The following is a 16,685-nucleotide window of genomic DNA, read 5'->3' on the forward strand; positions in this document are numbered from 1 at the left end:
TCTTTCATCTAATTGATCTTCACAAATTCGAAGTGAATCTTCTTTGAAAAGGCTTCATCTTTAGTTAATCAATGAGGTTATGAGACTGTCATTAGCTTTTGTTGTATAGTAAAGATTAAAATTTTTCTTAATAAATTGTTAACTTACCAACTTCTCCAAAAGTTTAAGCTGTTGGAGAAAGGCGTTATTTATCTTTTATACTTTAACACTCCCCCGCACATGTGGCCCTACTTTTGGCCGACCATCGCATGTGGATTTTTGCTAACCGGGAGGTTTGAACTCGAGACCTTTGGCTCTCATACCATGTTAACTGACCAACTTCTCCAAAAGCTTAAGCTGTTGAAGAAAGGCATTATTTATCTTTTATACTTTAACATAAATAAAAGAATGCTAAATTGAAGGGCATCCATCGAACATTGCAAGATACCAGAGAACTCAAAAATACACTACCGGTACATTTCTTCCAGTTTAGTCCATTAAAAGGGTTTGGTGGCAAGAATAAAATGGTATCAATGTATTCTCTACTTTATAAGAAAATGATGTACCATTAAAAACCCCAGATGTTCTCAATCTGCTTGACTGAATTCTTAGCTTTACTCATTTCTTTGGACATAAAGGGCATGTTTGGCAACCTTGAAAAATTATTACAAGGACTATGTGTGGGCTCAATTGTGAGAGATGGGTAGAAAAGGTGAGAGACTTGAGAGTATAGGAGTGGAGAGAGCATGTAAATCCCTAAAAATGGTGAAAATAAGTAAGCTTTTGGTAATCCCTTCTCTCGTAAATTGCCCGACAAAGATTTCATGAAATATTTTTTTCTCGTTTGCTAAACATATCCAAAAGTAAACAATCTTTCGTGTTTTATGAGTACTAATCGATCAGACACAAATTGGGTACACCCATTCCGGGTTATGATTCACTTCAATCCAACTCCATTCCAATTCAGATTGGGATTCAACAACCAAAAACCCTAAATAAATAAAAAATAAATAGTTTGCTATGATGATAATGTTTACACAATAGACATTGTTAGCCAAGAGAATGTATATAATTATTGGCTTATCGATCCAGAGGAAGTGGCTTACGGTTCAATGGAGAATAGGAATAAAGGGGGATTATCTCCTCTGTTTTTCTGAGGAATGCTACACTCACAAAAAAGGGAGTAAGGGCTCTCACATTGGTCAAAATCCAACGACAGCAGTTATCAGCATAATTTTCTGTGTCACTCTCATTGGAGTTTAGAATCTCTCTTGTTTTCTTCTGTTTTTCTTCTTCTTCTTCTTATAATTGAGAGAGAGAGAGAGAGAGAGAGGGTAAGGTTTTAGATTGTGACCAGTAAAGGGTGGGTGTACCAAACGCCTATTAGATTGTGACAACCTGTAAGGTAGAATGTTCAGTCTCAACATCCCTGCCTTTAGCCACCTTCGTTTTGTTATTCATAATAGGTTTTTAAATGGTTTAAGGGGACAACCCGTTTTATTCCGAAAATGGAGAATTTATACTGTGTATGCCCTTATAGTCCCTTATTTTTCAAAAAGTACTGTACGGACCGCAATATAGGATGATCCAAACCTTCCATATGATGGGCTATGACGTAAATAGGTTGACCCCCAAAAATCATTTCCATAGGATGATCCCAACCCTCCGATCTGTATATTATGGAAACTCTATAGATCGAAGGGCTAGGATCATCCTATGGAAATGATTTCTTGGGTACAACCTATTTACGTTATGGCCCATCATATGGACGGTTTGGATCATCCTATAGTACGGTCCGTACACTACTTTTTGAAAAATAAGGGACTTTGAAATGAAGAGCCTTGAGGAAATACTTCAAAGTATATTTCAAAAGAATTTTGTATCATTCGAAAAAGAAATATTCCAAAAGAATTTTTGAACTAGACCACTCAAATTCAAAAAAAAAAATGCAATTACTAGATTAGATTTCCTTTATACTTCTAAAACCCTAGGCGCAAAATCTCCCAAATAATCCCCATTGGGGTTGTTCTCCTTGGAGAGACAATGTGGGGATTATTTCATCCTTGGATAGGCAATTTGGGGATTACTATGTCATATTATTTTATCGTGAACAACCACTATTATTAGAGTATGGAGCCAACAAATAGCCTTTTAACACCTTTACAACTACACTTGACTTTATCTTAGTTCTTCCTTTGTTTTTTTTTTCTTAAAATGGCAAAATTAGCCTTATGCCAAGTGGCTTGGATCTGTTCTTTTCAAACTCTCACTTAAAGCTACCAATTCCATAGCAGCACTCTATTTTAAAAGTAGGGCGGCCGATCTAAAGAACTTAGGCAGTGATAAATTCACCCCCTTCTATGACAGTATTCAGCCCTATTTTTCAAAATGGACAGTACAGCTGACACCATAGGATGATCCAAACCGTCCATTTGATGGGCTACAATGTAAATAGGTTGTGCCCCAAAAATCATTTACATAGTATGATTGTAGCCCTCCAATCTATAGAGAAATGATTTTTGGAGCACAACCTATTTACATTGTGGCCCATCAAATGGACGGATCATCCTATAGTGTGGGCTGGTACAATCCATTTTGAAAAATAAGGGGTGAATATTGTAATAGAAGGGGGTGAATTTATCACCACCCTAAATTTCTCCAAGCAGGGTAGTCAATCTAAAGAACAGCTTATGGAAAAAAATATCCATTAGAATCAATCCTAATAGATCAAGGGGCTGGGATCATCCGATCAAGGTGGGGCCAACGCATATAACCACTTCCACATGGCACACATGGGCAAGGTTTAAAATTTCAGTTTCAGTACCGGTTTCGGAGTTTGAAATTTTGAAATTTCGGTCGAAATATGGTACAAAACCCGAAAGTAATATTTTATTCAATATTAAATTTCGGCCGAAATTTCGGTAATTTCGGTGAAATATTAAAATAATATTAAAAAAATGATTTTTGCGTCAAATTTCCGGAAAACAGAAATTTCGGTCGAAATAAATGACCGTTTCGGTTTTTATGGGTTTCGGTGTCGGTCTCCACCGGATTTCGGTCGAAATTTAAAACCATGCACATGGGCCCATCTTTCTTCTTTTTTTTCACCATTTTTCTTTGAAATTGCAAAATTGATAGGGAATTAGGGTGAGGTGAGGTCGTTGACGGAAACAACTAGTTAGGATAATGCCAAGAGGATTGTCCATGGGCAAGAACAAGAAAGATTGCCCCTTCCTCATTTTATTATTGAATAAATAATTAATAGAAAAATTCAATAAAAAAAACAAAACAAAAAACACCCTTTCTAAATAAACCCAAACCTCTTTGGATACAAACAAAATTTACTTATTTATAGATAATATTATTTTAAGTTAAACATCTTTGAAAATGAGACATTGAAGTCACTATGAAAGCTACTTAGATAAATATAAAAGTACATGACCATATTTGGTAAGAATAGGAAAATAAGACTCTACAGATTAGAGAAATGATATTTCCACCCTTCTTTCTCAGCATTTCCAAAATTTTATAGAAAATCAAGGGAAATGATATTTCAACCCCTTTTTCTTCCACCCCTTTTCTTTGTCTTTTCATTTGGAGTGATAGTATTTTCACCCTCTTTTTTGTCTTTTCCTCAAATTTCTAGCAAAAGAAAACTACTCCACTTTTCCATCAAAATGGGCAGAAAGTGTGTTTAATTCGTTTCAAGGGAAAACCTTTCCTGTCAAGGTGACGTGTAAATCCGAATTTCCAGTGTAAAAAGATTTCCAGTGATTTCTCATGGACATTTTATTCCCAAAAAAGGTGTTTTTTTAAACTTTTCCGTGGATAGTGACTGAAGCACTCCCACATCACAAGAAATTGATAGAGTAACCTTTCTCTGTATTGTCAACCAGACCACCTGCCAAGCTAGCAAGCAACACAAACTCAACTCAACTCAACTAAGCTTTTGTCCCAAACTAGTTGGGGTCGGCTAATGAATCCTTTAGAAAATTTTAATGAAGAAGGTGAAAGAATCTTACCCAGCTCAAATTGACTAAGTCTAATCCTGGCACTAGTTGTGTTCCTCTAGATGGATCATTTTCTTCCATTCTACCCTATCCAAAGTCATGTTCTCTGTTATGTTCCTAGCCCTAAAGTCTTTCATTGTTGTTTCCATGGTTTTAAATTTCGACCGAAATCCAAAATCACCGAAACCATACATACTCGAAACGGTATTTTATTTCGTAGAAATTTCAGTATTTTCAAATTTCGTCCGAAATTAATGGGATTTCGATCCAAGATATATTATTTACATGATTGGTCAACATTTTGACGAAATTGTCGAAATCTCAACCGAAATTTGGAAAATTTCGCCCGAAATTTCTAAGATTTTGAGAGAAAATTGGGAAAAAAATATATAAACGGGGTGAATTTTCGTTTAGTTTTTAAAGGCAAAGAAAAACATAAAAAAGTGAATTTATCCTCAATTCTCAGTGAGAATTTCTAACAGAAACCGTTTTGGGGGGGGGGAGGGGGTTGGGAGAGATTGAGCAATGATAAATTCACCCCCTTCTATTACCATATTCACCCGCTATTTGTCAAAATGGACTGTACAGCCCACACCATAGGATGATCCAAACCGTCCATTTGATGGGCCACACCGTAAAAATGTTGTGCCCGAGAATCATTTCCATAGAATTATCCCTACCCTCTGATCTATACAGAAATTGATATGCAGAGAAATTGAATATTATGAAAACCTCTATAGATCAGAGGGTAGGTATGTACCTGTGGAAATTAATTTTGGGGTGCAACCTATTTACAATATGACCCATCGAATGGATGGTTTAGATCATCATAGGGAGATGATTTTTGGGGTACAACCTGTTTACATTATGACCCAACCTATGTACCATTTTAGTGGAAACTTTGCTAGATAGAGTATGGCCGTTTGACCCAACCCCCTGAAAATATGGAAATTTCCGTTGAATTATTGGCTTATTTTTTTTAAAAATCAGAAAAATTTCCCCTATTCTAGTAAAATCCTTTATTATAGCCTTTTTTCCTAATTCCTCTCTCCACTGGCAACTGAAATCAATTCAAAATTTTCGATCGAAATTACCGAAATTATTGAAATTTTGGTCGAAATTTAATATACAAAAAAAAAATGAAATTTTTACAAGCTGTAATGGATTTTGACTCAAATTTCGAAATTTCGGTTTCGGAGGAGGCGAAACCGGTAGCAAAATCGAAATTTCAAACCATGGTTGTTTCTACCTAAGTTGTTTTCGGTCTGCCCCTACCTTTTTCTACTCCATCAGCAAGCAACACAAGCCAAAAATATAAAAATTTCGTAAAAAAAAAACGTTAGAATGGTTAGGGAAGAAGAGATTAAGACGAGGATGCCAACCAAATAGAGCTAAATGACTATTTCCACCACTTTTTATCTTTTCATGAATATAAGTCATTTTCCCGAAATTACAAACAAAAGTGAGTAAAACTGGTGGCAAAGGGTGTAGGGGTGCAACTCGATTCGGGTTTGATCGGATTGAGTCCAACCCTAACCCAACCCGAGATAGCATTCTCTCAACCCTAACCCAACATAACCCAAGCCTCGGGTTGAGGATGGTCAACCCTAATCTAGCCCGCCTCTAAATCTCTCAAGCCTAACCCAACACATCCAACCCGAAATCAGGTTGGATTGAGTTGGGTTGGTTCGGGTTCACCTTGGGTCACATAGAAAAATACAATAACCCAAAAAAAAAAAAAATCAAGAAAAAATTAGATGTCGGAGATGGGGGTTCAGGTTCAGGTCGGGTTGCCAAGGCCTCAACCCTTACCCAATCAGACGAAATGCCAAATCAACTTGGGCCAAAAAAAAATCGGGTTGAACCGGTCGGGTTTGCATTGAGCCCCACGCAAGTTGCACCCCTAAAAAGGGGTGGAAATTTAGCCACATAATTTTATTAGAAAAGACAAACAAAAGGGGATGAAAATGAAAGAAAAAAGTGTACCCCCTATGTTTTAATTATTATATTCAGATTATTTAATTTATTTCTCAAGAGTCTATGGGGGGATTGTTTCTTCATTTTTTTGATTGTTTCTTCCTTTGATCAACTCTCCTCTGTCACCAACAAGCCGGCCTCTCCTCCTACCACAGAGCCGGCTCTCTCTCTCTCTCTCTCTCTCTCTCTCCATTTTTCATTTTCCCTTCAACCCAGAAAATGAAATGAAATTAAATGAAAAACTTGGTTTCTATTACGTAACGAAGATCGAGAAAGTAGTGCAGTTCAGTTCAGTTCTGTTCAGTTCAGTTCAATGCAATCAATTTAGGACTTTTTTTGGGATCTTCCCAGTTTCAGAAGATATGAAAACTCACCCATGAAATCTCTCTTCATAAGAAACAAGTACATACCTGCATTCAACTGCCACCCTGTCCAACCTTTTCCCACAAGTTTCCTTCCCTCGGATTTCGTGAACTGGTTCGGTTACTTACACAGTTACACTATCTGTCTTGGATTTCTGGATTCCGTGTTCCATACTTTTCTCCTTTGATTTTCATTTTCTTTGCTGACTAGAATTTTTTCATGTCTTATTCGTAGATTTTTAGCTAGATTCATACTTATTTCGTAGAGTTGTATTTTGCTTCGTATTTGTTTAAAATATTAAATTTTCTGGAAAATTTGTTTAATTTTTTTTCTGGAAGAATTGTTTGAATTTTCTTATGGTTTAGTTTTTTGGGTTTTAACTGAATTTCTCGTCCAATGCTTTGGTGGGTCTGTTTTTTATTGTAGTGTTTGTGATCGGGTTTTTTTTTGTTGCTTAGTGCATGATGGAATTTATGATTGAACTGTTCAACTAATCTAATGCCTGCTTTAAAGCTTGAATTCTCAATTAAATAGTCGAACTTTATATGTTTATTATGTGTGAGTGATCAGATTGTGCTTATTCATCCTATGTTCATGATCATAGTTAAAGTCTCAGAATTTTTTTCTTATTTTCTCTCTTCTGTTGGTAGAATTTACTGTTCTTTATCTCACAAATTTGAACAATTTGAAGGGAATCCTTTAAATGTTTAGATAAATTGACTCTTGATCAGGAACCCAATTTCTATTGCAGAAAGTCAGAAACTACTGTTGAGAACTGAGATCTCATATTTAGTATATTTACAAAAGATGGGGAGAGGAGTATTCTTTTTGAAATCCAACTAAACTAGTTCAGATTAGTGATTAGCATTGGTTTTGAATCCATGGCTGGACGATACAAGTTCGTAATGGACAGAAACGACATCGTTAGGCTCCTTGTTTCGACCGTGGGAAGTTTCACTCAAGACAGATTGATCAACAAAGAGCAAAGGATCCAACACAAAGAGCAGTGTGCAGAGAGATTAGCGGCCGAAGATGGGAGCTGCGATAAAGATGGGGAAGTCCGATATTCCGATCAGGCGGTTCTAGCGAATTTGGATTGGGGAATCGATGCTCTCGAAGAAGCGATCAACACATCGAATATGGAAACCAAAGTCGCGAGATTAGACCATGCAGAGAAGATGTTGCAGGTCTGCGCAATGTTGGATTCCCACCATAAAACAGCTGGGGTCCCCAATTTCTATCTCTCTGCTTGGGCTCATTTAAACCTTGCATTCTTATGGAAATTGAGACATAACATAAATAATTCTGTTCTTCACGTCCTCGAGATGTTTATCATAGACCCATTTTTCTCTAGGATTGATTTTGCACCTGAATTATGGGAGGCTTTGTTTCTCCCTCACATGAGTTCTATTGTTGGGTGGTATTCGGAGGCACGACAGAGGATTGTGATGGAAGTGATTCCTGATTCTTCGGATTTATCGTTTACGGCTGATTTTGATCAGTTCTTCAATGAGTCATTGATATTTAGTTTGAGGCCTGATCAAGCTGACAAGTTGCAGGATTTGGAGAAGGTTTATGGGGACTCGTTGGACGAGAATACACGTCTTTATGCTAAGTATTATAAGGACTGTATGAATTTTGATTCGACTGTTAGTAAGAAAGGAATGCCGATGTTTCCGATTGGGGAGCCACCCATGACACCTTTGCATGAAGTCAGCCGATCGATTCCGAATTATGTGAAGTTTGGTCCGATCTTGCCTAAGAGTGCTGGGTTTTCTCCAATTCTGAAAGACAAAGATGATGAAAGAGTGAATTGCAGGTCAGTTTGTATAATCAATAATCTGTTTTTAGCTTTTGCTGAAATTCTCTCTTAATTTTACATTTGAAATTTACGACCTTCTTGAATTGGGTCTTTTGACAAGCAGATTGACTGGGAATTCAAACTTCACACAGAAAGAGGAAGAATCTGCTAAGTGGGTTCCCAAAGTAATGCTGAAACTCTGAACTATACTTTTTATTTTTCCATGAATTTAGGTTTTTTAGGTGTGTAAGATTGAATCCTGTTGTTCGATTTTCTGTTTCTATCAGGAGGCCCTGCTTGAAGAAAATGAAGATGATTTTCTTTCTGACAATGGTGATATTGATATGGATTCTGATGTTAGAACTCGCAAACTAGTGGCCCTGAAAAGCGTGAAATCAAAGGAGGATAACGGAAGCACATCAAGAATTCAACCATTGAGATATGAGCGATCATATACCCCCAAATCTTTCTCTCCCATTGATTCCCCTAGGACCCATTCTACTAATCTGCCTCCAAAACCAGAGGTATCTAGTAAGAAAGAACTCGAACCGATAATATCGCGCCTCTCGTCTGGTCATCTTGCAGATCCTACTAAGCCTACCTCTTTGCCAGTATCCCCACCTTTGTGCAATGATTCAAGCATTAGCTCAGGAGATTCTGATGGTGAAGTGTTAGTAAGTCTTTTGATTTGTATGGTTTAAAAAAAAGGTGTTTTTTTCTGTCTAAAAATTCAAATTTCATTTAACTTTGCCTAAATGTTTTCATCTGCAAACTTGCAACATGGGCTTTCTGCTGAAGGAATTTTTCCCATACAGGAAGTGCAGAAAAACTTCAGAAACAATTCTAGTGGTGTCTGGAGTATTGGAGATATAAAGACCCAATTTCATGAGAATAGGTAAGGCTTAAGGAGAAATTATATGGTGGCCGCCCTTTAAAAGGGCGGAGAGATAAAAAATCAACCACATTGATTTTTGATAAAGGTAAAAGTCAAAAAAGGGAGTTTGACCTGGATCAAAAATCAAGGAGGAGGGTTTTCTCTCTCTGCTCTTGTTGCTTAAGAAAATGCTTCAAAACTACCGCCTATATGAGTTTATATGATATAATCTAGTCCCTTCTAGCCATGCAGTGTCACCCTTGAAACTTAAAAGAACTTTTACAGGTATTTAAAACAAACATGGTTGACATCCCTTTATTTGAATTCTTCAGTTTTCTTAGCGAAAGTGAGGAAGAATTAAGCCAGAGCAGCACTTCTCTCCCATCTTCAGGGAAATTCACTCCTCGAACGAGACCACCAAAAGATTTCGTGTGTCCTATCACTGGGCAGATTTTTAGTGACCCAGTTACTCTTGAAACTGGCCAAACATATGAGAGAAAGGCAATTCAAGAATGGTTGAAAAGAGGAAATACAACTTGCCCAATTACCCGTCAACCTCTCTCTGCAATTGTCCTGCCCAAAACAAACTATGTTTTGAAGAGACTAATTACCTCTTGGAAAGAACAACATCCCGATCTTGCCCAAGAACTTTCATACTCCGAAACACCAAGAGCGGAAACCCTAAGCTCCATTTCTTCTAGGGAATTTCCATTAGAATCGACCCCCCATACTGCTTTGGGTCCTCCTCTCCCTCAAACTACAGGTGATAGTGTTAAAGGTGACAGAAATAGCAAAAGATTTATGCGAGCCGCAGTCTCTACATCTCCAACCAGTGTGATATCTCAGGCTGCCATTGAAAGCGTAATAAATGGACTAAAGCCTTACATTTCATGTCTCTGCACTTCAGAGGACTTGCAAGAATGTGAAGCCGCTGTGTTGACGGTAGCAAGGATATGGAAAGATTCAAAGGCTGATCCAGGAATTCACGCTTATCTATCCAAACCCACAATTGTAAATGGATTCATTGAAATACTATCCGCTTCCGTGAACAGAGAGGTCCTCGGAACATCAATTTATATTCTCTCTGAGCTTATATATTCAGATGAAAGTGTTGGCAAGACTCTCACCAGTGTAGATTCTGATTTTGATTGCCTGGCGGCTCTTCTGAAAAATGGTTTGGCCGAGGCCGCTGTTCTTATTTATCAGCTAAGGCCAGGCCTCTCTCTGCTTTCTGCCCATGACCTTACTCCCTCCCTCGTTCAAGTTATAAAAAACAAATGTGAAGAATTTGATGACTTTAGTTTGTTAATGGAGCCCAAAGATGCCGCAATAGCAATGCTTGAGAATATTCTTTTAGCCGGGGATGAAAATAGCAGATCAATCAATGCTTTGCATGTAATTTCTGAAAGTGGTCTTCCTGCGTTAATCAAGTGCTTGGATCGGATTGAGGGAAGAGTCTCAGTTGTGTCTGTACTTTTGAGTTGCATGCGAGCCGATAGGAGTTGCAGAAATTTTATAGCAAACAGAGTCGAGTTGGCTCCTATTCTTGAATTATTTCATTCTGGAAATGACAGCACGAGAGGCATATGCATTGATTTTATATCTGAGCTAGTCAGTCTAAACCGGTATGATCTTTTCAAAGTTGGTGTATCACTTGTTTTTCTGATGCCAACGTTCTTGAATGTTTTGAATGTGCTGGAACTGGTTTCTGATCAATGTTGTGTTTTGTCTTTTAAATTCTTCACCATTTAACCCCATTTGATAGTAATTCCATTCCTTCCTTCATTTGGGCTTGGTTTATAAGACTTTTTTCGATTGTAATGGATTTCAGTCTTTTGAACATACATGAATTATCCACTGCTCAAAGTTGTGTCTTGACTTTTAATTGCTACTATCACACACCCATGACAATTAAACATGTCATTTGAATTGGTTTTGGCATAATTATCTTCAGACATGGAATTGATTCAGTGAGTCTTTTCTCAATTGCAAAAAGAAAACATTTATTCGAGAAGCTGTAATTTTGTTTTACTCATCCTGTCTTAGGTTTTTGAATATTACCCATTGGCATTCTTAAATTCATGTTTTATGGTGTCTTTTCAGTAGGGAGATGATTCCTTCACTCCCCTGTTTTGATATTGCCACTCCTCTTCTTATTTTAAAGTTCTCTCATTGGATGTTACAATTCCATCAAGCTATCACCAACTAATCAGAGAAGTTTAAAATAGAGGATTGCCAATATCAAAACAAGGGAGTTTGGTTATCACAGGCTTGGAATAGTGTCCCCAGTATTCCTAATGATTTCTCTTTATAAAGAGCAGCACCTTAAAAACTATGCTGCTGTTGGACCACATACCAAGGACAGTGCTTCTTGCACGAGCATGCCCGATCGGGCACCATATAAAAATTAAAAACTCTATGTTTATATGCATAAACGCGTGTGTGTGTCTATATATATATATATATATATATATATATATATATATATATAGAGAGAGAGAGAGAGAGAGAGAGAGAGAGAGAGAGAGAGAGGTGTTTCTGCGCATGGAGCTCCGCATAAATGGCTTAAAAAGCCACCGATTGGTCGCTTTTTGTGGACCCCGCACAGGTGGACCTGCCATACGAACCAATCGGTGGCTTTTTAAGCCACTTATGCACAGGGAGCTCCCTGCACACGTGCGCAGAAACACTTTTCTCACACACACATTCCTCCCTCTCTCTCTCTCTCTCTCTGTCTTGTGTCCATTTTACACGCACAGACGTGATCGATTCATTTATTAAGAAGTTTAATTCCAAATGGACAATTTCCTTCCCCTGCATAAATTATTTCTTTCTATGATTCCTCAGGAGGATATTCTGCAATCAGATCTTGCAGATAATTAAAGATGAAGGAGCATTTAGTACCATGCACACCTTTCTGGTGTACCTCCAAATGGCCCCCATGGAGCAGCAACCTGCTGTAGCCAGTCTTCTTCTCCAGCTTGATCTCCTGGTTTGCCTCAACTTTCTTCAACAACCATTTTGTTGAGAAGCTGCAAATGTTTTGATCCAATTGAACTCTATTACCCTTTACCATGATAATTTGTTTCCTTATCTTTTTTATTTTTTAGGTCGAACCTCGGAAGATGAGTATTTATAGGGAAGAAGCTATAGAAGCACTAATTGAAACACTTCGTAGAAAAGACTTTCCTGTTGCTCAAACCATAGCTCTCAAGGCATTTGCATCTCTTTCTGGGCGATTGACTGACTCGGGAAAGTCTCTTACTGAGGCCTGGCTTCTCAAAACTGCTGGGCTTGACCAGTCATACAATACTCTAATGAAGGCCGAGAAAATGCAACCATTGGATGATGAATCAACGGAAACAATGGTTTGCATTGCCTTAATTTCTGTTTAGTTTAGAGCCAATTTGCAATTTTTATATCAACATGACTCTTATACATGTTTACATAGGATGAGGAAGAGAAAGCTTCAAGTGATTGGGAAAAACGAGTAGCGTTTGTGATTTGCAGCCACGAAAATGGATCCATTTTCAAAGCATTGGAAGAATGCCTTAAGAGCAACTCCTTGGAGTTAGCAAAATCATGCCTTGTTATTGCCACATGGCTCATGCACATGCTTAGCGACCTTCCTGATACTGGGGGCCGAGATGTTGCACGCCAGTGCTTACTTGACCAATTTATAAATGTGCTTCAATCATCTAAGAACCTAGAGGAAAAGGTTCTTGCTTCCATTGCTTTGAAAAGCTTTATTGACGACCCGGGTAATCCTAGTTTCCTTTTCACCTGTGGTTGGATAAATTACAAACAGTTGTTGAGAATTTATTTTCTGTGTTTTCAGATGCGCTTAAAGAACTTGGAATGTATGCGAAAGGCATTTGCAAGACATTGAGAAAGCTTAAAAGGTGTTCAGTAGTGGTTGCAGATTTACTGAAAGCGTTAATGAGCTTGCCATCAGTCGATGCGGTGAGTGGCGGGCCATGCGTACGTTAATTTTTATAGTAATAAGTATTGCAGATAGTTCCCCAGTTCTAAAGTTTTTTATATTCCAGACAGAACTATGGTCCTGTGGAGAGGCTGTTGAGATAGACTCAAGTGCTAATGGGGAAGTTCTGTCATTGGTTTATCTTAAGGGTCGGATCTTTAGCAGCCATTCTGATGGGCATATTAAGGTAGCCCTTGATGCACCTCTCACTATCAATCTATCTGCTTATGTATGTACCTATAGTCATGATGAGTACTAGAACTAGGTGTGCAACTCGTGTCGGGCTAAACCCGAAAACAATCGGGTTCGGGTTCGGGTTTGGGTTCGGTTTAGTTTTCCCAACCCGGGATGTGTTCAGGTCAGTCGGTTGAGGGCTTGGGCAACCCAGCCCGAGTGAAACATGACATTTTTTATCATTTTTTTTGCGGGTCAGGTTCGGGTTGGCCTCAGCCCGACAAAAGCCGACCCAAGTTGCACTGCTAACTAGAACTATGTTGTTACCATGTGCAACATAGAAGTGCCCCATTTGAGTAGTCCAGTGGGACATATTGTCGATAGACCTGTGTCACAAATATGTCTGATTTTTTAAAAATATCGCGTTTTTATCGTGCTATTTTGAAAAAATGACAAAATCCCAAGATTTTAAATATATATATCAGAAAATATCAGAAAATATCACGATTTTTTTCATTTTTATCAGAAAATATCACGATGATATCTCGATATTATCCCGATATTTTTATGATATTTTATTTTATATTTTTTCTTAAATTTTATATTTTTATATATTTTTTAAAGAGAAGATAGAAGGAAATAATTCGGGATAATACTGTTTGCTATCTAGGTGTGGGATGCTGGGAAGAGGGTTTTAAGGTTGATTCAAGAAGTTCATGAGCACACCAAAGCAGTTTCTTGTCTTTTCATTCCACCTGCAGGTGACAAGCTCTACAGTGGCTCACTGGACAGAACAATTCGGGTAACAAGTCTTGTCTCTCTTTCCAACCAATACCAGACCATCTTTTTTCTTTGATAATATTTCAAAAATTTTCTTCACATTGATGAAAAACTGAAATATGATCGTGATGTTCTATAAATGGTCTTAAATATAGCGTGTTTTCCAGGAAAAGATTTAAGCGTTGACAACCAGTAACCATGTCTTTTTCTTTTTCGATCAAGTGAAAGCACTCATTTTTTAGTAACCATGCATTATGGTTGAGAAAAAATCCTAGTTGATGGGTTTGTGTATGTATCCATTTACAGATTTGGACAATCGAACCAGAGAAAATTCGTTGTGTACAGGTTCATGACATGAAAGAGCCAGTCCAATGGTTAGCCGCTAGTACTAACCTCGCATGTTTTGCTTCTCAAGGAACTAGTTCCAAGGTCAATTCTTTTGATACCATTTTTTAAAATTGAAGAAAACAACCCTTCTATTTACAGAATCCCTATGTTGAACACTTATTATGATTACAGGTTTATAACTGGAGTGGAGTTCCAAAGCATATAAACTTCAATAAAAGTGTCAAGTGCCTTGCCATGACAGAAGAAAATTTATATTGTGGATGCACCGGTTACAGTATACAGGTGATGTAATATTAAAACTTAATTATCCAATGCTTTTCAATGATTCGACTCGATTTGACATGGGGTAACTATTCCCCGGCCTTTTCCTCTTATTAAATCTCCCTCCATTATGTTATTAAATCTCCCACCAGGAAGTGGATTTGAGTAAATGCACATCAAATACATTTTTTTCTGGAGCGAGGAAGCTGTTGGGGAAACAAACCATAAATGCTCTCTGCATTCGTGATGGTCTTCTCTTTGCTGGTGGTTCTTCTGTTGATGGTATAGCTGGAAAGGTGTGTTACAATCATGTTTTAAATTTCAGCCGAAATACTGAAATTTCCACTGAAATTTCGGATTTCGGCCGGGACCGACACTGAAATTTTAAAAATTTACACCAAAATTTTAAGATTTACACTGAAATTGCCGAAATTTCCACTGAAATTTTAAAAATTTCAGGCTGAAACCAACATTTAAAACCTTGGTTACAATCCTCATGCTGCTATCGTTCTTATGAACCCGAAATAACAAAAAACAAACCATTCAAGATATGATCCAAGTACTCCGACGATGAGCCCAGTTGTGCTTCCGAAAGTTTTCCTTAAAAAAAGACATGATCTAAGCAGGGGCGATGGCACTTGAAAGGAAAGGGGGACAATTGCCCCCCTTTATTTTTTGGAAAAAAAAGATATGCCTTTATTTTTTAATATTTTTTTACACTTACCCCTTTTTTAAAAAAATATGCCCCCCTTTTCAATCATCCCTAAGATAGAAAATAAGTCTAAAATTTTAATTTTACCATTTTTATCTCCCTTCCTTGTGCAAAATTTACTATAATTTTTGCCCGCAAAATTTCAGATAGAAATTTTTTCTTTCTTAATTTTAAGATAGAAAAAAAATTACTATAATTTTTGCCCCCCCTGTGCAAAATTTCTGGCATCGCCCCTGGATCTAAGTACATTTTATTTAAAAAAGTCTAGTTTCCCTTTCAATATACTTCATCTCAAAGGTTGAAAATTTGCATGGAAGGTGTTCTCACTGTCAAAAAAAGCAGCAATTGGATCATTGTCGACAGTATTCGACATCCAGTGTATAGCTGTCAACATCGATTTTGTGTTCACGGGAACCAAATGTGGGATTATTGAGGTTTGGTTAAGAGAAAGATTTGCTAGAGTTGCCTCAATTAAAGTGCGCGGAGGGGGGAATACCAAGGTTACATCCCTAGTTGCAGATTCAGACGGAGAAATGCTCTATGCCAGTACATCTGACGGAAAAATCCAGGTTTGACACTTAAACCCCATATGATATCAGGTTATAAACTGCTAAGCTGAGATATCATGCTTCTAACTTTGGTTTTCTTAACTGTTTGCAGGCTTGGACTCTTGATTGAGAAAATTTTGAACATAGAAAAATGTGTCCTTCGCTGTTCTGTAAAATTAATGAAATTATTACATTGTCTCCAATGTAAAATTCATGGCAATGAAATGGAAAACAAACAAGAATAAAAAAGAACTAAAGAACCCACTTCACATGATAAATCTAGTGTATACAACTTCTGTTAAGTTTTCTGGTGATTGAAGTGTTCCATATTGTGTATGAAAACTTTCTACTCATCCTGTAGGAAAAAAAATTATTCAGATGTCTAGAATTTAAGCAATGTTTTGATACCAAATTCCGAAGGTGAATGGCTAATAAATGGGGATCAAAATGATTTGGATAAACAGGAAACCTCACTCATATTGTATTATGATGTGAATGAGGTGCATTGAAGATGTGGATGTTAAATCATCGATTTGCATTGTCCACATAATATATCGCACATTCGTTTGAAAATTTTGATAGATATCTTGTGAAATCATGAAAACGAACAAAAATAAATGAAAATTTTAAAATTTGAAGATAAAAGTAGACGGAGCACAAATATGCACTTAGAAACCATTAAATAAGCAAGACAACTATCCATAATGGCTTAACTAACGTCAAAGACCTAGTGACAAATGTTGTAGCGTATGTTTTGATCGTTCATCGAATATCACATTTTATATGTAATAAATATGAATATGTTTATGTAACACATTAATGTAGTATATCGCTAATACGGTTTCAGTTTTGGCATTCATTTTGCCAGAGATGAAA

At 37.2% G+C, this 16,685-nt stretch overlaps 1 protein-coding gene across 3 annotated transcripts; it reads left to right on the forward strand.

The window, feature by feature from the left end:
* The first annotated feature begins 6,038 nt into the window (after window positions 1–6,038).
* Window positions 6,039–16,122, forward strand: LOC143886464 (putative E3 ubiquitin-protein ligase LIN-1). 3 transcript variants are annotated; one of them, XM_077390438.1, is made up of 17 exons: window positions 6,039–6,443; window positions 7,061–8,148; window positions 8,255–8,315; window positions 8,418–8,804; window positions 8,946–9,025; window positions 9,337–10,629; window positions 11,852–11,996; window positions 12,115–12,372; window positions 12,456–12,765; window positions 12,843–12,967; window positions 13,054–13,173; window positions 13,831–13,962; window positions 14,247–14,369; window positions 14,460–14,570; window positions 14,702–14,845; window positions 15,579–15,830; window positions 15,922–16,122. In XM_077390438.1, exons 2-17 carry the CDS (start codon window positions 7,211–7,213, stop codon window positions 15,937–15,939), a joined length of 4,497 nt encoding a protein of 1,498 aa, XP_077246553.1. In that variant the 5' UTR covers window positions 6,039–6,443; window positions 7,061–7,210; the 3' UTR covers window positions 15,940–16,122. The 3 variants fall into 3 exon arrangements, with proteins under 3 accessions (XP_077246553.1, XP_077246552.1, XP_077246554.1); XM_077390437.1 differs by having other exon boundaries at window positions 7,081–8,148; XM_077390439.1 differs by lacking the exon at window positions 15,922–16,122 and having other exon boundaries at window positions 7,081–8,148; window positions 15,579–15,836.
* The last annotated feature ends 563 nt before the right edge of the window (window positions 16,123–16,685 follow it).

Source organism: Tasmannia lanceolata, unplaced genomic scaffold (genome assembly GCF_043159265.1).
Source record: "Tasmannia lanceolata isolate RefF3 unplaced genomic scaffold, GAP_Taslan_0.1 ptg000011l, whole genome shotgun sequence".
NCBI classification, from domain to species: Eukaryota; Viridiplantae; Streptophyta; class Magnoliopsida; order Canellales; family Winteraceae; genus Tasmannia; species Tasmannia lanceolata.